This window comes from Rhinatrema bivittatum, chromosome 1 (assembly GCF_901001135.1).
Source record: "Rhinatrema bivittatum chromosome 1, aRhiBiv1.1, whole genome shotgun sequence".
Taxonomy (NCBI): domain Eukaryota; kingdom Metazoa; phylum Chordata; class Amphibia; order Gymnophiona; family Rhinatrematidae; genus Rhinatrema; species Rhinatrema bivittatum.
The window spans coordinates 517,036,712-517,054,525 of record NC_042615.1 but is presented as its reverse complement, the minus strand read 5'-3'; the positions used below and the strand labels follow the sequence as shown (position 1 = coordinate 517,054,525).

Sequence of the window (17,814 nt, the reverse complement as noted above, 5' to 3'; positions counted from 1 at the left end):
AGAGTTTCACTATGTGTTGAGTGAAAAACATTTTCTTCGATTTGTTTTAAATGAGCTACTTGCTAACTTCATGATCCTTCTTGCTCCTTGCCCTGTCTTGTGGCCTCCAGGCCTTCTTGCTCCTTATACCTTTCTTTGTGACCTACCCTAGGCCTTGCCTTGCCTTGCCTGCTCTTTACCTAGGGCCTATAGCCTCTTGGCCTGCAGGCCTCTAGCCTTGTTGCCTTTGGGCTTCTATATTCTCTGTTCTGTGTTACCCTTGTCTGCCTTGTCTAAGTCCTGCCCTAGTCTACCTTGTTTAGTCCTGTTCTTGTCTGGTCTTATCATGCCCTGTCCAATCCAGTCCTGAGTATATAGTCCACAGTTCTCTCTCTGTTCCATTATCTTGTCCAGAGCTCCCTGTCTATTCCAGTATCCTGTCCACAGCTCTTTGCCTTTTCCAGAATCCAGCCCACAGCTCCTCGCCTGCTTCTGTATCCACCCTTCAGCTGGTGCCTACCCTGCCTTGATCAATTTATCCAGCATGTCCAGCTTAGCTCTACTTGCCCCCAGAACTCAAGGGCTCAGCATGTGGGGGGAGGGAGTTGGCTAGGCAGATCCAGCTCCTGCTGTGTGGTACTGACCTGATCCTGAAAGGGTATTTCCTGACTCTAGCCCTTGTGACAGCTGCAGGGTCAATTATTACAGCTTTGTCACTCCCATGATATTTTCCCTCAGGGAAAAATATCATGGCTTAGTGAATGACCACCTTAGATTGTGAATCGTCTGGGAACAGGGAAATACGTGCAATACCTGAATGTAATCAGCTTTGAAGTGTCTAAAAGACAGAATATAAATCAAATAAATAAGAAAACTACAGAAATGAATAAACATTAAATAAAACAATACAGAGGGTGGTGGGGTTAAATGCCAAAAATTAAGCATTTTTTTTTACCTGCACATCCCTCATAAACTTGAAAAACTGACAACTTAAAAAAATATAGAGAATTCCCCTCATATCTGAAAAGATACTTATATTGTTGCGCTCCTGCTCGCGGGCTTAGCCGCAGGCACTTACCAGGGGCCCGGAGTCTGCCGTCATGTCGGCGCAGCAGGTGCTATTGCCGAGGCCTTTTTTCGCGGCAGGATCCGCCTACAGTCCGTCTTCACGGCCTGGAGGCTGCCTGTGTTCCTCTCCTGTACGGCGGGCCTGCCGCCATGCTTCTATGCGGTCCAGAGGCCGCCAATGTGCCTTGCCCCCTCCGTAGGGAGGGGCTCTCCTCTCTGACCTCTCCGCATCCAGAACGCCGTTGCTCCAGCGTCGGGCCTGGTTGCGGCCTGCTCTGGCTCCTCCTCTCCTCAGCGGCAGCATGGCCGCTGTCCAGGGTCCTGCACCTCTTCCTCCTCCTGCTTCCTTAGGCATGGGGCCGTGCCTCCTTCTGTTATTTAAAGGGCCAGTGAGAGAGAGGCCCTCCTGGCTCCACCCGATGACCTCATCACTGGAACCACCTCTCTAGCCCTACTTAAGGGCTCAGTCGCCATTCAGTCTTTGCTTTCACAAGGTGTTGGTCCTTCCTGAACTTCCTGTCTCCACTCCTGCTTGGTGTTCTTCGTGGGATCCCTCATCTCGTCTCATCTTGTCTCCTTGTCCTGCTGTTCTTGATGTTCCATTATTCCTCTCATCCTGGTCGTCCTGATGTCTTCACGTCCTGATGTCTTCATTCCGAATTTCTTCCTCCAGAGGTTCCTGAGGCTCCATCATCCCGTCCCTCATGGTCCGCGACCAGCCCGGCTGGGGTGTGTAGGGCACTGGCAGGATTCCTCCATCCCAGAGGGCCGAAGATCCTCCTCATCTGTCATGTCCTGATGTCCTCGTCTCATTCTGGGTTCCTGATTGAACCCTAGTGGCTGTCTTAAGCCCAACCTCACGATTCCCTCTGTTGCGTCTTCCACGCCGGGTCGGAGGTCTCGTCCTCCATCTACTGACCTGTCAGGTGCGTCGATCACACTGGGTCCCCAGGCTCCATCCAGGACTTCGCTACTGGAGTTATCCGGATTCCTTCTGCCAGATGTCCGTCTGCTGTTCCCGGATTCCTTCTGGGGCCGTTGTCCGTCCTGTGCTCGTGGCTGCTCTTTATTGTAGTGGGCTGCTTTTAACCTGTCCTAGTGATCGTCACTCCCTGATGTGTCTTTGTCAGTTCCGCTGTCTTCAGCATCCATGTTCAAGTCCTCATCTACCTCTGCCTCATGTCTGGCCTGCCACCTCTGCCGTTACCCAGTGGCAGGTCCGAAAGGGCTTGGAGTGGTCGGAGGACTACTCAGAGGCCAACCTTGCATGGTTGATCTCATTGAGGTGTGCAGGGCAGCAGGGTCCTGGTTTCCAATCCATCCCAGATGAGGACCCATCTCACCGCAAGGGCACATACTCCTCGTCCTGCACTGGGGAGCGCCTCTTCCATCACAGTGCAACATATATGATATTTAGTTTTGATGGCTTTGAGCCTTTTATTTATAGTTTAGATAAGTGGTTCCCAAACTCAGGGGGTCATTTATCAAAATGTTATATGGCGTTTTCACACGCATTAAGGTGTTTTCGCATGCAAAAGCCGCCTTTAACGCATGTGAAAATGCCATAACACATAGTGTGATGCAAATTAGAAAAAGGGGAAGAGTTTGGGGCGAGATTTGTGGCCAAGTGGGATGGCTTCATAATTTGCGAAGCCATATCACATGGCTTTAACGTGTATTTTAACTACACCTTGATGCTTAATGTTACCCAGGTAGAGCATCCATCAAGCTAGGTTGAGAGAACATTGCACAAATCTCTTCTTTGTGTGAAAGTCATCAAATCTTCACAAGAGAGCACTGTTCTGTTCACACGTGTCACTTTGAATGTCAAAGTGGCCCCTAACCCCTACACTAATACCTAAACCTCACCATGAGTGATTAAGTAGGCCTCATATAGAGGTATAAATACCTATCTAGTATGAGGGTATTATGGCTAGGCTCTCTCTCTCTCTTTCTCTCTCTCTCTCTCTCTCTCCCATAAATCTGGTGTATTTATTTAGTGATGTATGTTTATCATTATTGTACTTTTTTTCTTTGTAAACTGCTTTGGGAAGGTGGTCAGGAAATGTAAATTAACATAGCATAGCAAATACATTTCATGACGTTTCAATGTGGACATTCTGGGGAAAAAAAAGACCTGTTAGGATTTTTTTTGAGTACATGATTTGGGATCACAGCTCTAATTTGTTAGTTAAAAGAGGGGCAAAATAGGTGTGTTTCTTTTGTAGTTACAGAGCTATTTGAAGACAGCAGGAAGAAAGTGACATGTTATCTGATCTGCACATTCTGAAGCTGAAAACATTCCATAATATTCTTTACCATGCATAATAAAACCCAGGTACAGTTTCACTTTATGTAAAAAATACCAAGAACAACATCTATGGAAAAAGAAAAGAGGAATAATATGGCTTGCAAGAGGATCGATAATTGGCAGTTAGACCATTTTTAGCACTTATCATTTCTATGATTTATCAGATGGTGACACCTAGTGTCCAGTTGTATACTTGCAGTTCTCATCCTGGAGGAATTAAGAGGCTGAAATTATCTTTGGCAGCCATGAGATGTGTTTAGTGATAAATATAAGTTAAAGTACTGTGGGACTCCTATATATAACTTCTTTTTTTTTTTTTTTTAAAGAACTATTCATCAATAAATTCGCAACATGGGGAGATACCTAGTTTCTTATTTATTTATTTATTTTGAATTCTTAAATACTGACATTCCTGTAAAAAATACTGATCATACCGGTATACAGTGGAACATAACTGCCGCCATGGGGCGTTACATTGAACCTTAAACAATTACATTGAAACTTAAACAATTAGAGCAATAGTAAATTCGAAACGTTAGAAGTAACATTAAATATTAGAGCATTGAACATTGATTATTAGAACGTAAGGACAAACAAAACATATGGAGAAGCTCTGGAACAATTGCAAACCATAAGAAACTTAATGTGGATTAACTGAGAGATTTCAATCCAGGATAAAAGTATATAAAAAACAATAGACGAGATGCTGGAGTTCTGAGGATTGAAGGGAGGGAGAAGGGACTGTGGAGGGCAGAGGGGAAAAAAGAAAAAAAGTCGGTAGAATCTAGGGAGGAAGGGCCCTGATGAGGCCTGAGTGAAGAGTGCAGCGTGCTCAGATTATCATTGCGCTTTGGTCCATGTCCATCGAACGGCATCCGGCATTCTTGATGACTTCTCTCAGAGACATGAAAAAAATAAAATATATTTGACATTCCACATGGCAAACATGAATATTTACAATTCTGTCTGCATTCAGCTTTCTTTCAAATTTATTTGAAATTCAATGTGAAAAAGTGCAATGTGACACATATAGGGAAAAATAACCCCAACCACAGGTACACAGTGTTGGGTTCTGCATTGGGAGTCACTACCCAAGAAAATAAATCCGCAGTTTAGTGTGCGGTGTTGGTCAAAAAAGCAAACAGAATGTTAGGAATGATCCAAAAAGAAATGGAGAATAAAGCGGAAAATATCATATTGCCTCTGAATTGTTCCATGTGTGTCTGCACCTTGAGTATTGTGTGCAGTTCTGGTCCCCTCCTCTCAGATAAGACATAGCAGAACTAGAAAAGGTCAGAGGAGAGTGACAATTTTGATAAAGCGGAAGGAATGGCTCCCCTATGATGAGAGGCTACGTAGGGTAGGGCTCTTCAGCTTGCAAAAGAGATGGCTTAGAGGGGATGTGATAGAAGTTTATAAAATCATGAGTGGGATGGAATGTGTAATAAAGGACAGTTATTTACCCTTTCTAATAATACTAAAAAAAAAAGGTGACTTTCAATGTAACTAACAATCAGCAGATTTGAAAGAAATCATAGAAAATATAATCACGCTGTGGAATAGTAACATAGCAAATGTTGGCAAAAAAGGAGCATTCCATGCATTCAGAAATATTTCCTGATGTTGCAGTTTCATATTGTGTCCCCTATTTCTACAGCTTTCTTTCCATTGAAAAACGTTTGATTCCTGTGCATTATTAATTCCTTTGAGATATTTAAAAGTTTGTTTCATATCACCCCTGCCTTTCATCTCCTCTAGGGTATACATATTTAGTTTCTTCATTCTCATTTCATAAGATTTTGTTGCAGAAACCACACCATTTTGTTCACCTTTCTCTGGACTGCTTCTATCTTGTCTCTATCCTTTTTCACATACAATCTCCAGAACTGAACACAATATTCCAGTATGTGGTCACGTTGACTAGCATAGCAGGGTTTACAAGAGGGTTCTACACATTCCAGGAGGTATGGTCCATAAAATATTATTAGTCAGGTAGACTAATTGGGAGTGGGTAACAAGAAATAGATCTACTGTTTGGGATCTGATGGATACTTGTGCACCAGACTGACCACTGTCAAAGATAGGATTCTGGGCTTGATGGAGCTTGGTCTGACATGGTCTGACATTTCTTATGTGCTTATGCTCATTTATGAAGAAAGGCTAAAAAGGTTACGGCTCTTCACCTTGGAGAAGAGGCAACTGAGAAAGGATAAAATAGAGGTTTATAAAATCATGAGTCAGATGGAACAGATAAATACAGAATGATTTATTCTTTCAAATACAGTGGTATGCAAAGGTTTAGGCACCCTTGGTCAAAATGTATGTTTCAAGAAATCTCTAATGGCTGAGGGCCAGATTTTATAACATGCTTACAGGCGTAGGTTTGTGCGCGCAACCTGGCGTGCACAAATCTATGCCCGATTTTATAACATGCGCGTGCAGCCGCACGCGCATGTTATAAAATCTGGGGTTGGCGCGCGCAAGGGGGTGCACACTTGTGCACCTTGCACACGCCGAGCCCTAGGGGAGCCCCGATGGCTTTCCCTTTTCCCTCCAAGGCCGCTCTGATATTATTATGAAAACTCTCCTCATAATCCATAAGGAGAGTTTTCATAATAATATCATTAATGGCTCAGAGCATAAAAATTTGACTAGAGTGGAGGAGCAAGCATTACAGGAAGTGCAGAAGAACCAAAATATCGTTATAAAACCAGCGGACAAAGGAGGGTCAATTGTAATACAGGACAGAACACAGTGTATAGCAGAGGTAGAAAGACAATTGAATGACAACACTTTTTATCAAAAACTGGCAGGGGATCCAACCCAAGATATTAAGAAAATGATAGATACAATCATAGAACAAACAGTACAGGCAGGTTGGATTAGCGAAAAAGAAGCCAGGTTTTTGACAGTGGCTCACCCTATATGTCCAGTATTTTATACGGTGCCTAAAATACATAAATCATTGCGTCAGCCACCAGGGCACCCTATTGTATCATTGAAAGGATCCTTGTTAGAACCTTTGTCTCGGTTCGTTGATCGAGCACTATGCAAATTGATTCCACAGATTTCTTCCTATATACGGGATTCCGCCCATTTAATTACCATCTTGCAGGAATATCAACAAGAGAATAATTCGGTATACTTGGATACCATGGACATCACTGCTCTTTACACTAGCATTCCTCAAGAGGAGGCATTATTCATTATAACCGTTGCAATGATGGGGACACAAACATATCATGGTACACCACATGCGTTGATTATAGAACTGGCAAGCATAGCGCTGTAACAAAATTATTTCACCTTTCTGGGGCAGTATTATAAACAAATCAAAGGAACAGCGATGGGAGCCACAATGGCCCCAGATTTAGCTAACTTATATGTTGCAGCATTCGAGAGAAAATGGATACAACAGAATCCATTCAGCCCACAGATAAATCTGTGGAAAGGATTCATTGATGACATTTTTATGATTTGGCATGGAGATGAGGAGAGTTTGATACAATTCACTCAATGGCTCAACACCTGTAATCCTCATTTACAGTTTGTTACTCAATATCACAAGCAATCAGTTTCTTTTTTGGATATCAAGATCAACCTGGATCAGGGCATTTTTAGTTTTTCTATTTTTTGGAAACCCGCGGACAGAAATATGTTGCTACACTACTCTTCATTCCACCCAAATCATTTGAGAGACAACTTGCTAGTGGGTCAGTTTCTCCGGTTGAGAAGATTATGTTCTATGGTGAATGAATTTAAAATTCAAGCAGAAGATATGAAAAAGAGATTTCTTCAATGAGGATACCCCATGACGGTCATCAAGAAAGCCTACAAAAGAGCAAGATGGGCCAACAAAGATCTGTTGTTGCAGCCTAAATCAGCACAAACCAATACAAAAATAGTATGTGTATTACCTTTTACGCCTCACACACAGATTTTGAAAAAAAACATCTTGAAACATTGGTCCCTCCTCCAGATACATCCTATCTTTCGAGAAAAAACGATGTTGCCCTAACCAGGGCTAAAAATTTAAAAGACTCAGTGGTTCACTCCAACTTGTTAACACTAGAAGAAAGAAGGGGGCCATCTGAAGCAAGACAGGATCAATGTGGCAAATGTAGTGCATGTGCACAAATGTACACGGGCACACAGGTAGATATTCCCAAGTGAATAATTTTCTATTTGCAAGACAAATACACATGTGACTCCACCAATGTGGTATATGCATTATGGTATCCCTGTAATAAAGTCTATATAGGGAAAACCACCCGAAAAATCAAAATAAGGATTCAAGAACATCTAAGTCATCTCAAACATCAAAAGGAGGGGGCTCCATTATTGGACCACTGGAAAGAAGCAGGACATGACATTCAAGCGTTTAGAGTTGCAATTCTGTTTCAAATGAAACATCATCCATGTGGGGGGGACCTCAATTTGTGCCTCATGCATGGGATACAGTGGCTCCAAAGGGTTTGAATCGTGAAATAGATTGGTCCATTTTTTAGTAAAGATGGGGTAGCAGAAATAGAACAACATATCGACAATAAGGGGCCTATTTGGGGAACAAATGGGTTTCTCAAGCAACAAAAGAAATAGGAAGAAAAGTTAAAACAGCACAAAACAACATTGATAAGTGCCATGGTCCCTTGGAAATAATAGAAGGTATGGAGGATAAATAGAGGATATAAAAATCAGCAATATCCTAGAAGAATAGGTTAAATTTATTCTGGAATGAAGCAAATGGTCCCGCGATATTCAGCACCAATAGGGGCAGACATAACTAGTAAAGTACATTAGCTCATCAATTAAGAGGCCAATCAAAGAGGTTTTAAGGATCTAAAGATTCGCTGTGCGAATAGGAGGAGAATTTATTAATAGGCTGATGAAGGAGAGGAGGAGCGGAGTAAAACACTTTTAAAATAGATATTTAAAGCATCTAAAAACTCGCGTTGTAGGTAGGGGTAGATAATGGACATCGGCATCGTTGGCCATGGCAGGGAAACGGGGTGGACGCTACAGTGAGGTCAGTTCTCAACCACGTCCGATCGGACATATTGGATTAAAATAGACTGCTCTGACAGCGGTTCCCCTTCAGGTCCACCCATACAAAAAAGGCACCCAAGGGTGCCCTGAGCCCCGTTTCAGATTGGACACTGGTGACTGGACAAGTATAGGTTAAAAAGAAGCGGGATAGAGAGAAACACTGGATTCTAGGATGAAGGCATCACTCACGTGAAAAGACTTGTACCAGAAAGAGTAAGTACGACATTTACCCTTACAGCAATGATAAATATAATATGGATTTTAAATTCTATGGTTAACTTATGTCTTTTTAAGAAAAATTAACGTGCTTTTGAAGAGTGGACCCATGTAGCGGACACTAGAAGTCAAAACTCCCGAGATCCCTGAAGCAGGCAGCATTTTGCCGAAACACAGCTGATGTTGGGCAGGCGAGTCGGACCCCGCAGGAGCGGTAATAATTAAATGACAACAGAAAAAATGTATGAGTTCTTGTTCAGTGTGCTTTGTTTCTACTCCCTGGACGAACAGCCGGGGAGTAGAAACAAAGCACAAAAAAAGCTAAAATAAAAAAAATATGTTGATTTAAGAAAATAAAGAATAAAATCAGGAGCTATAAAGTGGGACAGCCACAGAGTGGTTGCCCTCAAGATAGTGACAGCACAAGACCGCGCATCAAGGGGTTCCCTTGAATATGGTTGTTTAGGATTAAATATAAATAAGACAGAAATGATACTTTTAGAGAGAAAACAGTCATCTGACACATTACCACCATTAGTTTTAAACGACAACTCCAAAATTACAGCAGTGGACAAAGTACGTGACCTTGGTATAATTATTGAACCAGATCTAAGTTTTAAAAAACATATATCAAAAAAAATAAAGGTCGGATATTTTAAACTAATGACACTAAGGGCTAGATTCACTAATACCACCGGGATCTTTGAATCCCGCAGTAACGGAGGGCAGGGGAGCGAAATGGGGGGGGGGGTCCTGCGATAGTTATTCAGCCCGAAACTGGCAATGAAAAAGACGTGTACCTTTCGCTGTCGGCAAAGTCTTCACGGCATCAGCCCTGGTGCCGCCCCGACTGCTCCTCTTCCAGGGCTGACACCGCCCTGATCTTGGTATCGCACGCGATAAGGGACTTTTCGCATGCGAAACGTCCTTATCGCGTGTGATCCGCTTGGAAAATGACCCCCTAAGGAGACTGAACCCACTTTTAAAACAAAATGATTTTAGAACAATTATGTCAGGCCGTTACAACTTTTGCAGAACGCCACTGCTAGAATATTAATTGGGGGGGGGGGAGGGGGAAGGAGCACATAACAACAGTTTCAATAGCGCTGCACAGGCTGCCAATTGAGTCACGTATCCTTTTTAAAACCTTATGTACTTTACACAAAGTAATCTTTGGAGACCAAAATGATTGGCTGAAAGCTGCAATATGGCTGTTTAAAAGAGATTACAGCATAGCTGATTGATCTTCCTTAAACCTATTTGCATACTGTTCTTATCTATTTTATTAATTTTAGCTATCTGTGTTAAAAATGTTTACTCTATTGCACTATTATTTATTTATTTTATGAACCTTTTATCATGTATTTATCTTCTTAAAATGATGTATTTATTTTCTTAATATTGTAAGCCATTGTGAAAGTTTTTAACTAATGGGGATCTAGAAAACCTGTTAAATAAATAAATAAATTGAGAAAAGTCCTTTTTGAACAAGGCTCAGCATTTTCAGATGCAAAGACAAAGTAGATACAGAATTATTTTATATGCTCATGTGCATTCTTTGGGGGCCACTTTCAATTTTTTTCAAACCTCATCATGAGGGTGATGTCCCCATTTTAAAGAAACCATTCTCTTACTCCCCGTCCTTTTTTCCTTATGCTTTAGTGCTTGCACTACCAGTTTATATATTAAGATTATTCCAATAAAATATTGAAATGTCATCTTTATAGCTTCAAAAAGAGAGACAAAAATACCCTCTTTTAGAAATCAGCAGTGTGAAAGATATGTTTTAAAGAAAGCCTACCGAGAAGGTCTTAGCAGTGTACTGGGGCCTTTCATAACGAAAGAGAGTTATTCTAATTTTACTGTAAATGAAAGGCAAACAATATTTTATTTGTACAGTATGTGGCATTTTCTATATTTTAAATTCCTGAAGCATATGATGGGAGGTCCCATTCTTGCTGCAGAGTGACATTCGTATGCTAGTAAGGGGAGACTTCATGTCAAAGAGTTACCAGTATGGTGTTTTTTTTTTTGAAAAATTAGATGAGACTCTGGTGAAATGTATCTCTGCAGTTATTGTGGTTATGTGATAAAGACTTAGCAAAGCAGACACAACAGACCTTGAACAAAACGCAGAAGAATGACCAGAACACAGAAATCCAAATTAAGATTTTTTATTTTAGGGAATATCATGCATGTGGAAGATGCAGTCCTCCGAGCAATACATTTTCATTGTGTATTAACATGTTTTTATCTTTTTTTTTCCTTGCATTTAGTGGAAAAGACAAAATGTTTGAAGTCATTGCAGAAACCCTGGAAAATGATTTCCCATCTTGGTTTGGGAAAGTATTTAGCTATGCATCTAACCCTGGACTGATCCTTCCTTTCATACTGCTGATGGTGTACGTATAATCCCTGAGATTACAGCAAAGCCTCCCTGCATGTTTCTAATCCCCACCACTTGCATGCCATGATTTTGCTACCCTGAGTGATCACGCAGTCACTCACACTATGGAGTGTTCTACATTAGATTCAAAATATTCAAATATAATTCCTTTATTCTAATTATTATATGAAAGACAATGTGTTTGGTTATTTTTGTTCTCAACCCCACACATCAAGCAATTACGGTAACTGTCATGATGTCACATTCTATTTAAAAATTACTAGCTGTTAGTTGAGTGGGGATGAATTGGCTCAAGAATATGCCTGTTCTCCAAAGCTCGCCTCATAAAACAAAACATTTCAACAGGGCTCTCATACTATGTGTTTTCAGTACCAATCAGAGACAGATTCAATTTTCTTTTAAAATGTCCATGTTCAAAGGTTTTGGAGAATTATTATTTGAAAATGATTCAAAAAGGGAGACATTTGATCTGCATATTACAAGCCTGGGACACACCTTTTCTGTTTTCCATTAGTGCTGAAAAATGAAATACAGTTTTTTTATTCCAACAGTATTTCAGGCAGAAGGATTTCTCAAGATGTGTGTTATGATTCCAACTGCTACTCAGCTTCATCATACCTTGCCTATGATGTCTCCCCATTAGCAGAGGCTCTCCTCAGAGCTCCGTTCCATGCTATCCCCATCAGCTCCTCACAGCTCATCAAACTTAGCCTGTGATGCAGCCTACTAGCCACCAGGAGTCCTCAGCAAATCATATCTACAGCCTTGCCAAGCTCCTCCTCCTTGCCTGCACCATACACAAGCCTCAGTCCTACATAATCCAGCCTTGCCAAACCCTCCTTGCTTTTGCATCGAGTTGCTCTTGGCTCCTTGCTCTAGCCACGGTTGCCTTGCGGTCTACCCAGGCCTATCCTTGCCTTGCCTTGTGGCCTAAGGCCCATCCTGCTTCTTGCCTTGCCTTGTGGCCTAAGGCCCATCCTGCTTCTTGCCTTGCCTTGCGGCCCAAGGACCTTCCTACTCCTTGCCTTTCCTTGTGGCCTAAGGGCCTTCTTGCTCCTTGCCTTGCCTTCTGGCCTATCTAGGTTTTGTCTTGCTCTGTGGCCTATCTAAGCCTTTCTATTGTCTTGCTCCTCAGGACCTTCCCCCCCCCCACCTTCAGGCCTTTATGTTCCATGTTCCATATTGTCCTTCTCTTGCCCTGTCCTGTCTTAGTCTAGCTCCAGTTCCAGTCCTTTCCTACACTCAAGCTTCAATTCCAGCTCTTACCTGCACTCTGTTCCTGTCTAAGTCTTGCTCCAGCCTTACCAGCCTGCCCAAGCCTTGATCCAGACTTGCTATGATGTACTGCCGCTAGAGAGATCAACTGGCCCCCAGAATCCAAGGGCTCAACCTGCGGGGGAGGGGATGTTCCCTACATCCAGCCAAGATCTGAACCATAACAAAGTGTGCAACTCTTCCATTTTCCAGTGTGCAACAATTATAACAGAAATGATCTGCAATGTGAATAGTTATGAGGTACCTTTGTCCAAACTTGAAACTGGATAAAAAGTGCAAATCACAGCAGAGTCAGGTTCTAATCAGCTCAGAGCCATCTGAGCCTTCAGAGCCATCCAATCTGCTTTTTGGATATTCTAAGATGCAGTGGATCCCTCTATACAAATATGACTTGAATTAAATGCAATAAAAAATAGGAGAGCCAAAGGTAACACCAACTATAGATACACAAGCCCAAACAAGGGGAACCAAACAAAAATCAAACAATTGTCAGCAGTGAAAACTTAAAGAAAGGTGTTAGCAAGCCTGACGATGTATCCTGCAACAACAGGCAAAGGCAGTAGTAGCAAAACGAGACCAGTCACCTTAATTTAAGGGAATCCTTTATTAGTTAAACAGGAATTAAAACACTGAGGTAAAAATTAGGCCAAGTTTCGCCCAAGTATGGGGCTGCATCAGGGGCTGAAAAGTATTAATGTAATAATATATTAATCTACAATACAGGCACAGTCGAAGTGAAAATAGAGAGAGCAGGTATATTAATGTAGAATCACATATTAATTTAAAGACACATACACATACAGATAAACCACATAGAACATTTAAAGGTTCAAGTAACTTATTAAGCAGGAAGGATAAGATATTTGAGTATCCGGCATGTGTAGAAAAAACAAACAAACAAAAAAAACAAAAACAAATGCATGTATATCTTGTTACCTTGTGAATTGGAATAAGTAATGTAAAGCTGATAAAACAATGTACTCCGTTGAGTGCTGCACAATGAATATAATCATTGTTACAGTGCCTCATTAGCCTCTCTGGAGAGAGAAATTAAATATCTAAATAAAGTGGAGGGTTTCAGTTAAAGATTATAGCTTATGGAGTCTTGCATGCCGAAACTAACTTATTGATATAAACATTTGCACTACCGTACCTGACTCATGGAACAACGGTTCTGCAAGAACGGGAAATATTCAAGAAATATAGACTTAACCAACATTTACCCAACAAAATTCATCACATTCTTTAGAAAATTCTTTTATTACTCTGTTATATTTAATACAAACAAAACTTTAATTATATGAGATGGATTCCTTAGCCAGCATTTTCCTGTATATAAACAAACGTGGTTGATACACGACAGTAAACAACCTCCTCAAATCGGAGTATAAATTTGTGTGCATGTTATAAAATCGGCATGTTCATGTGTGCGGCGGGTCTTACAATTGACCCTAAACTGAGAATCATGTGTACTCTCTTAAGGGACACATGTTTTTCCTGGTAAGAAAGCCAGGGGTCCTTACATAAACAATAGGGTATGTTTTTGTTCAGTAGTCTTTTTTGCCATGAAAAAAACTTGTAACTAAACTATCAGCTTGTTGAGATGGATCAGACAGTATCCATGAATAGTGTAAATATTGTTAGATCCTATCTAATACTAGAAACATGTAACCCATTTCAAAGAAAGATATTTATTATTGTTTTATTGCACTTGTGAATAAAGGCTGCAATTGTTTTCTTTTTCTTTCCTTTAGTATGAGTATCTATTACCTCAATGCTACATCAAAAGCATATCAAGCAACAATCCTGGAATTAAAAAAGAAGCTGCAAATGGTAAGGAAAAAACTGTCATTTGTATTCATTTCTTACTCCACATACCCAAGGTATTAAAGAACTATCGTCCAATCTCAAATCTATTATTCCTCGTAAAGTTAATTGAAAAGGTGGTACTGAAACAACTCACTAGGGGTGTGCATTCATTCCCTAAGAATTGGTAATCCGCAATGTATAGGGCCATATTTGTTGTATTCATGGGGAAGCAAAACGTATCACGATTCCCCACGAATACAACAAATCTTTGCTGAATTATTCGGCCAGTTAAAGGAGCCAATTTAAACAAACCCCCACCCTCCTGACCCCCCCAAGACTTACCAAAACTCCATGGTGGTCCAGCAGGGGGGTCCGGGAGCCATCTCCTGCACTCACCCTCAGCTGCCGGTTTCAAAATGGCACCGATAGCCTTTGACCTACTAAGTCACAGGGGCTACCGGTGCCATTGGTCAGCCCCTGTCACATGGTAGGAGCAATGGATGGCCAGCGCCATCTTGTGCTCCTACCATGTGACAGGGGCTGACCAATGGCACTGGTAGCCCCTGTGACATAGTGAGGGCAAAGGCTATTGGCGCCATTTTGAATACTGGCAACCGACGGCCCGAGTGCTGGAGGTCGCTCCCGGACCCCAGCTGGACTTTTGGTAAGTCTTGTGGGGGTCAGGAGGGTCCCCTAAGATTTTCCAAAACTCCCTGGTGGTCCAGCAGGGGTCCAGGAGTGATGTCCTGCACTTGGGCCATCGGCTGCCAGTAATCAAAATGATGCCGATAGCCTTTGCCCTTACTATGTCACCGGGGCTACCGGTGCCATTGGTCAGCCCCTGTCACATGGTAGGAGCACAAGATGGTGCCGGCCATCCATTGCTCCTTTCATGTGACAGGGGCTGACCAATGGCTCCTGTAACCCATGTGACATAGTAGGTCAAAGGATATCAGCGCCATTTTGAAACCGGCAGCCGAGGATTTGAATGCAGGAGATGGCTCCCGGACCCCCCGCTGGACCACCAGGGAGTTTTGGTAAGCCTTGGGGGGGGGGTCAGGAGGGTGGGAGGGTTGTATTTAATTTAATTTTAGCTGGGAAACGAATAAAAATTAACATATAAACATATCGGGGGCCCCCCTTGCCAAATGCAATGTATCTGCCCCCCGACGAATACGAATCCCGAATGCAACATATGGCGTCCCTCTGCACATCCCTACAAGTCACTGAACATCTTGAAACCAATGACATAATCTATCCAATGCAGTTCGGTTTCAGAAAACACTTCATTACAAAAACCCTGCTCCTTTCCCTATCAGATACAGTCATGAGAAGATTTGATAGTGGACATAAATATCTCCTGATATTGTTAGATCTTTCAGCAGCCTTTGATACTGTCAACCACACAAATCTCACCCGAAGACTTGTAGAGATTGGGCTCCATGGCAAAACATTGCAATGGTTCACCTCTTATCTGAGCAATAGATCATATCAGGCCAACATAACTCCATTTCTGACACAATAACTCTTGAAACAGGAGTACCTCAAGGCTCTTCTCTCTCAGCCACTCTCTTCAATATATATATGCTGCCACTTTGTTATCTTCTTTCTGGATTAGGCCTAAACTACTACATTTATGCAGACGATATTCAGATTATAATCCCGGTCAATGATACAATGGATAAAATTTATAAAATTACAGCTCTGTACGTGAACATCATCAAACAATTATTAACACAAATGAAACTTAGCTTAAACATTGATAAAACTGAAATTATTCTACTTGAAAGGAAAATTTCCATTTCAGATCAAAAGCTGACAATGCCACATGACAATCTATCAATTAATTTAGGAGACAAAGTGTGAGATCTTGGAGTCTGGATTGACCCTGAGCTCAATTTCTATTAAAATTAAAGAGGGATATGGTAAGCTTTTAATGCATAGACGTCTAAAGCCACTATTAAATCCAAATGACTTCAGAACAGTTTTACAGTCCTTAATATTTACCGGCACTGACTATTGCAACTCACTATATCTTGGCCTTCCACAATCCACCATTCGTCCTGTCCAGATTCTGCAAAATTCAGCCGCAAGGATACTCTCAGGTTGTAGAAAAAAAGATCACATCACACCTATCTTGAAATCTCTGCACTGGCTTCCTATTGAGTACGAATCCAATATAAAGTACTCTGTATCCTGCACAAAGCAATCTACGGTGAGCAAGTAGATTGGATGAATGCTGTTATTCGACTGCACACTCCGCAGCGAAACCTAAGATCCGCCAATAAAGGATTACTTTCAATCCTTTCAGTTTCTTCAGCTAGACTCATCGCGGTCAGAGAGAGAGCCATATCACTTGTGGGACCTAAATTATGGAATACTTTACCAGTGGATCTAAGATTGCAAACTGAACTTAAGTTGTTCAAAAAAGCTCTCAAAACCTGTCTATTTGAGCAGGCTTACAAAGCAGGCATTGGTTAAAATCTGACTATTTCTTAATGTCATTTACCACAATTTTTGAGGCTATTTTACTTAACTTGCACATTTTTAACTGCTTTATTAATTGTTCTTATGACCATGATTTGCATAGCACTTTTATGCTTTTATAGAGTATTTTACTGAATTTGGTATTCTTTTTAATTGATTTATTAATTGTTCTTAGACCATAGTTTACATAAGGCCTTTATGTTTTCATTACTGTGTTCTTACTACTAATTTTTATTTTTGTTTTTAATATCTTTACTGGAATGTGTAATATGTTTTGAATGTTTATAAACCGTTGTGATGGCTAGTCCTAAAACAATGGTTATAAGAAAGTCTAAACAAAATAAATAAGAAAAATTATGCTTTTTTTTACTTAGCAAGCTGAAGAAAATAAAAAAAGAAGCAAGCAAAGAGCAGAGAAAGCACAGGATTTGGAAGAGAGGAATTGAAGCCTCCATCCAATCAAACAACATTGAATAAGAATGAAACATCTAGAAAGGTGAGCCTAGATCTTCTTGAATACTTTTCCAAATTGGTGACTCAAGAGTTTCCAGAAACCAACATCATCAACATGTCCAACTTCAACACCTCACATTTATTCTGGAAATACAAGGTTTTGTAAATAGTAGAGATGTGATCGTGTCCTCGATCGTCTTAACGATCGATTTCGGCTGGGAGGGGAGGGAATCGTATTGTTGCCATTTGTGTGTGTAAAGTATCGTCATAATCGTTAAAATCGTGAGCCGGGCACACTAAAACCCCCTAAAACCCACCCCCGACCCTTTAAATTAAAATCCCCCCCCCAAATGCCTTAAATTACCTGGTGGTCCAGCGGCACACTAAAACCCCCTAAAAACCACCCCCCCCCCCTTTAAATTAAATCCCCACCCCCCCCAACCCCCCCCCCCAATGCATTAAATTACCTGGGAGTCCTCCGTAGCGGCGGTCCGTGGCTAAATCGGGGGAAGGGGGGAGCACCAAAACCGGCACACTAGATCGTGAGGTCTTCAGCCGGCGCCATTTTTCAGAATGGCCCACCGCAAAATGGCGGCGGCCATAGACGAAAACGATTCGACGCAAGAGGTCGTTCCGACCCCCGCTGGACTTTTGGCAAGTCTTGTGGGGGTCAGGAGGCCCCCCCAAGCTGGCCAAAAGTTCCTGGGGGTCCAGCGGGGGTCAAGGAGCGATTTCCTGCAATTGTTTTCCGTACGGAAAATGG

The 17,814-nt window shown here is 41.7% G+C and overlaps 1 protein-coding gene across 1 annotated transcript in view; it reads left to right on the top strand.

Annotated features, from left to right (window-relative positions):
- LOC115098868 (transmembrane channel-like protein 1) overlaps nt 1-17,094 on the top strand; it is a 185,679-nt gene extending 168,585 nt beyond the window's left edge. The window contains exons 17-19 of the mRNA XM_029615918.1: nt 10,897-11,022; nt 14,057-14,135; nt 16,973-17,094. Coding sequence (XP_029471778.1) covers nt 10,897-11,022; nt 14,057-14,135; nt 16,973-17,044 — 277 coding nt within the window. The 3' untranslated portion in view covers nt 17,045-17,094. The remainder of the gene's footprint in view (nt 1-10,896; nt 11,023-14,056; nt 14,136-16,972) is intronic.
- Nucleotides 17,095-17,814: the final 720 nt, after the last annotated feature.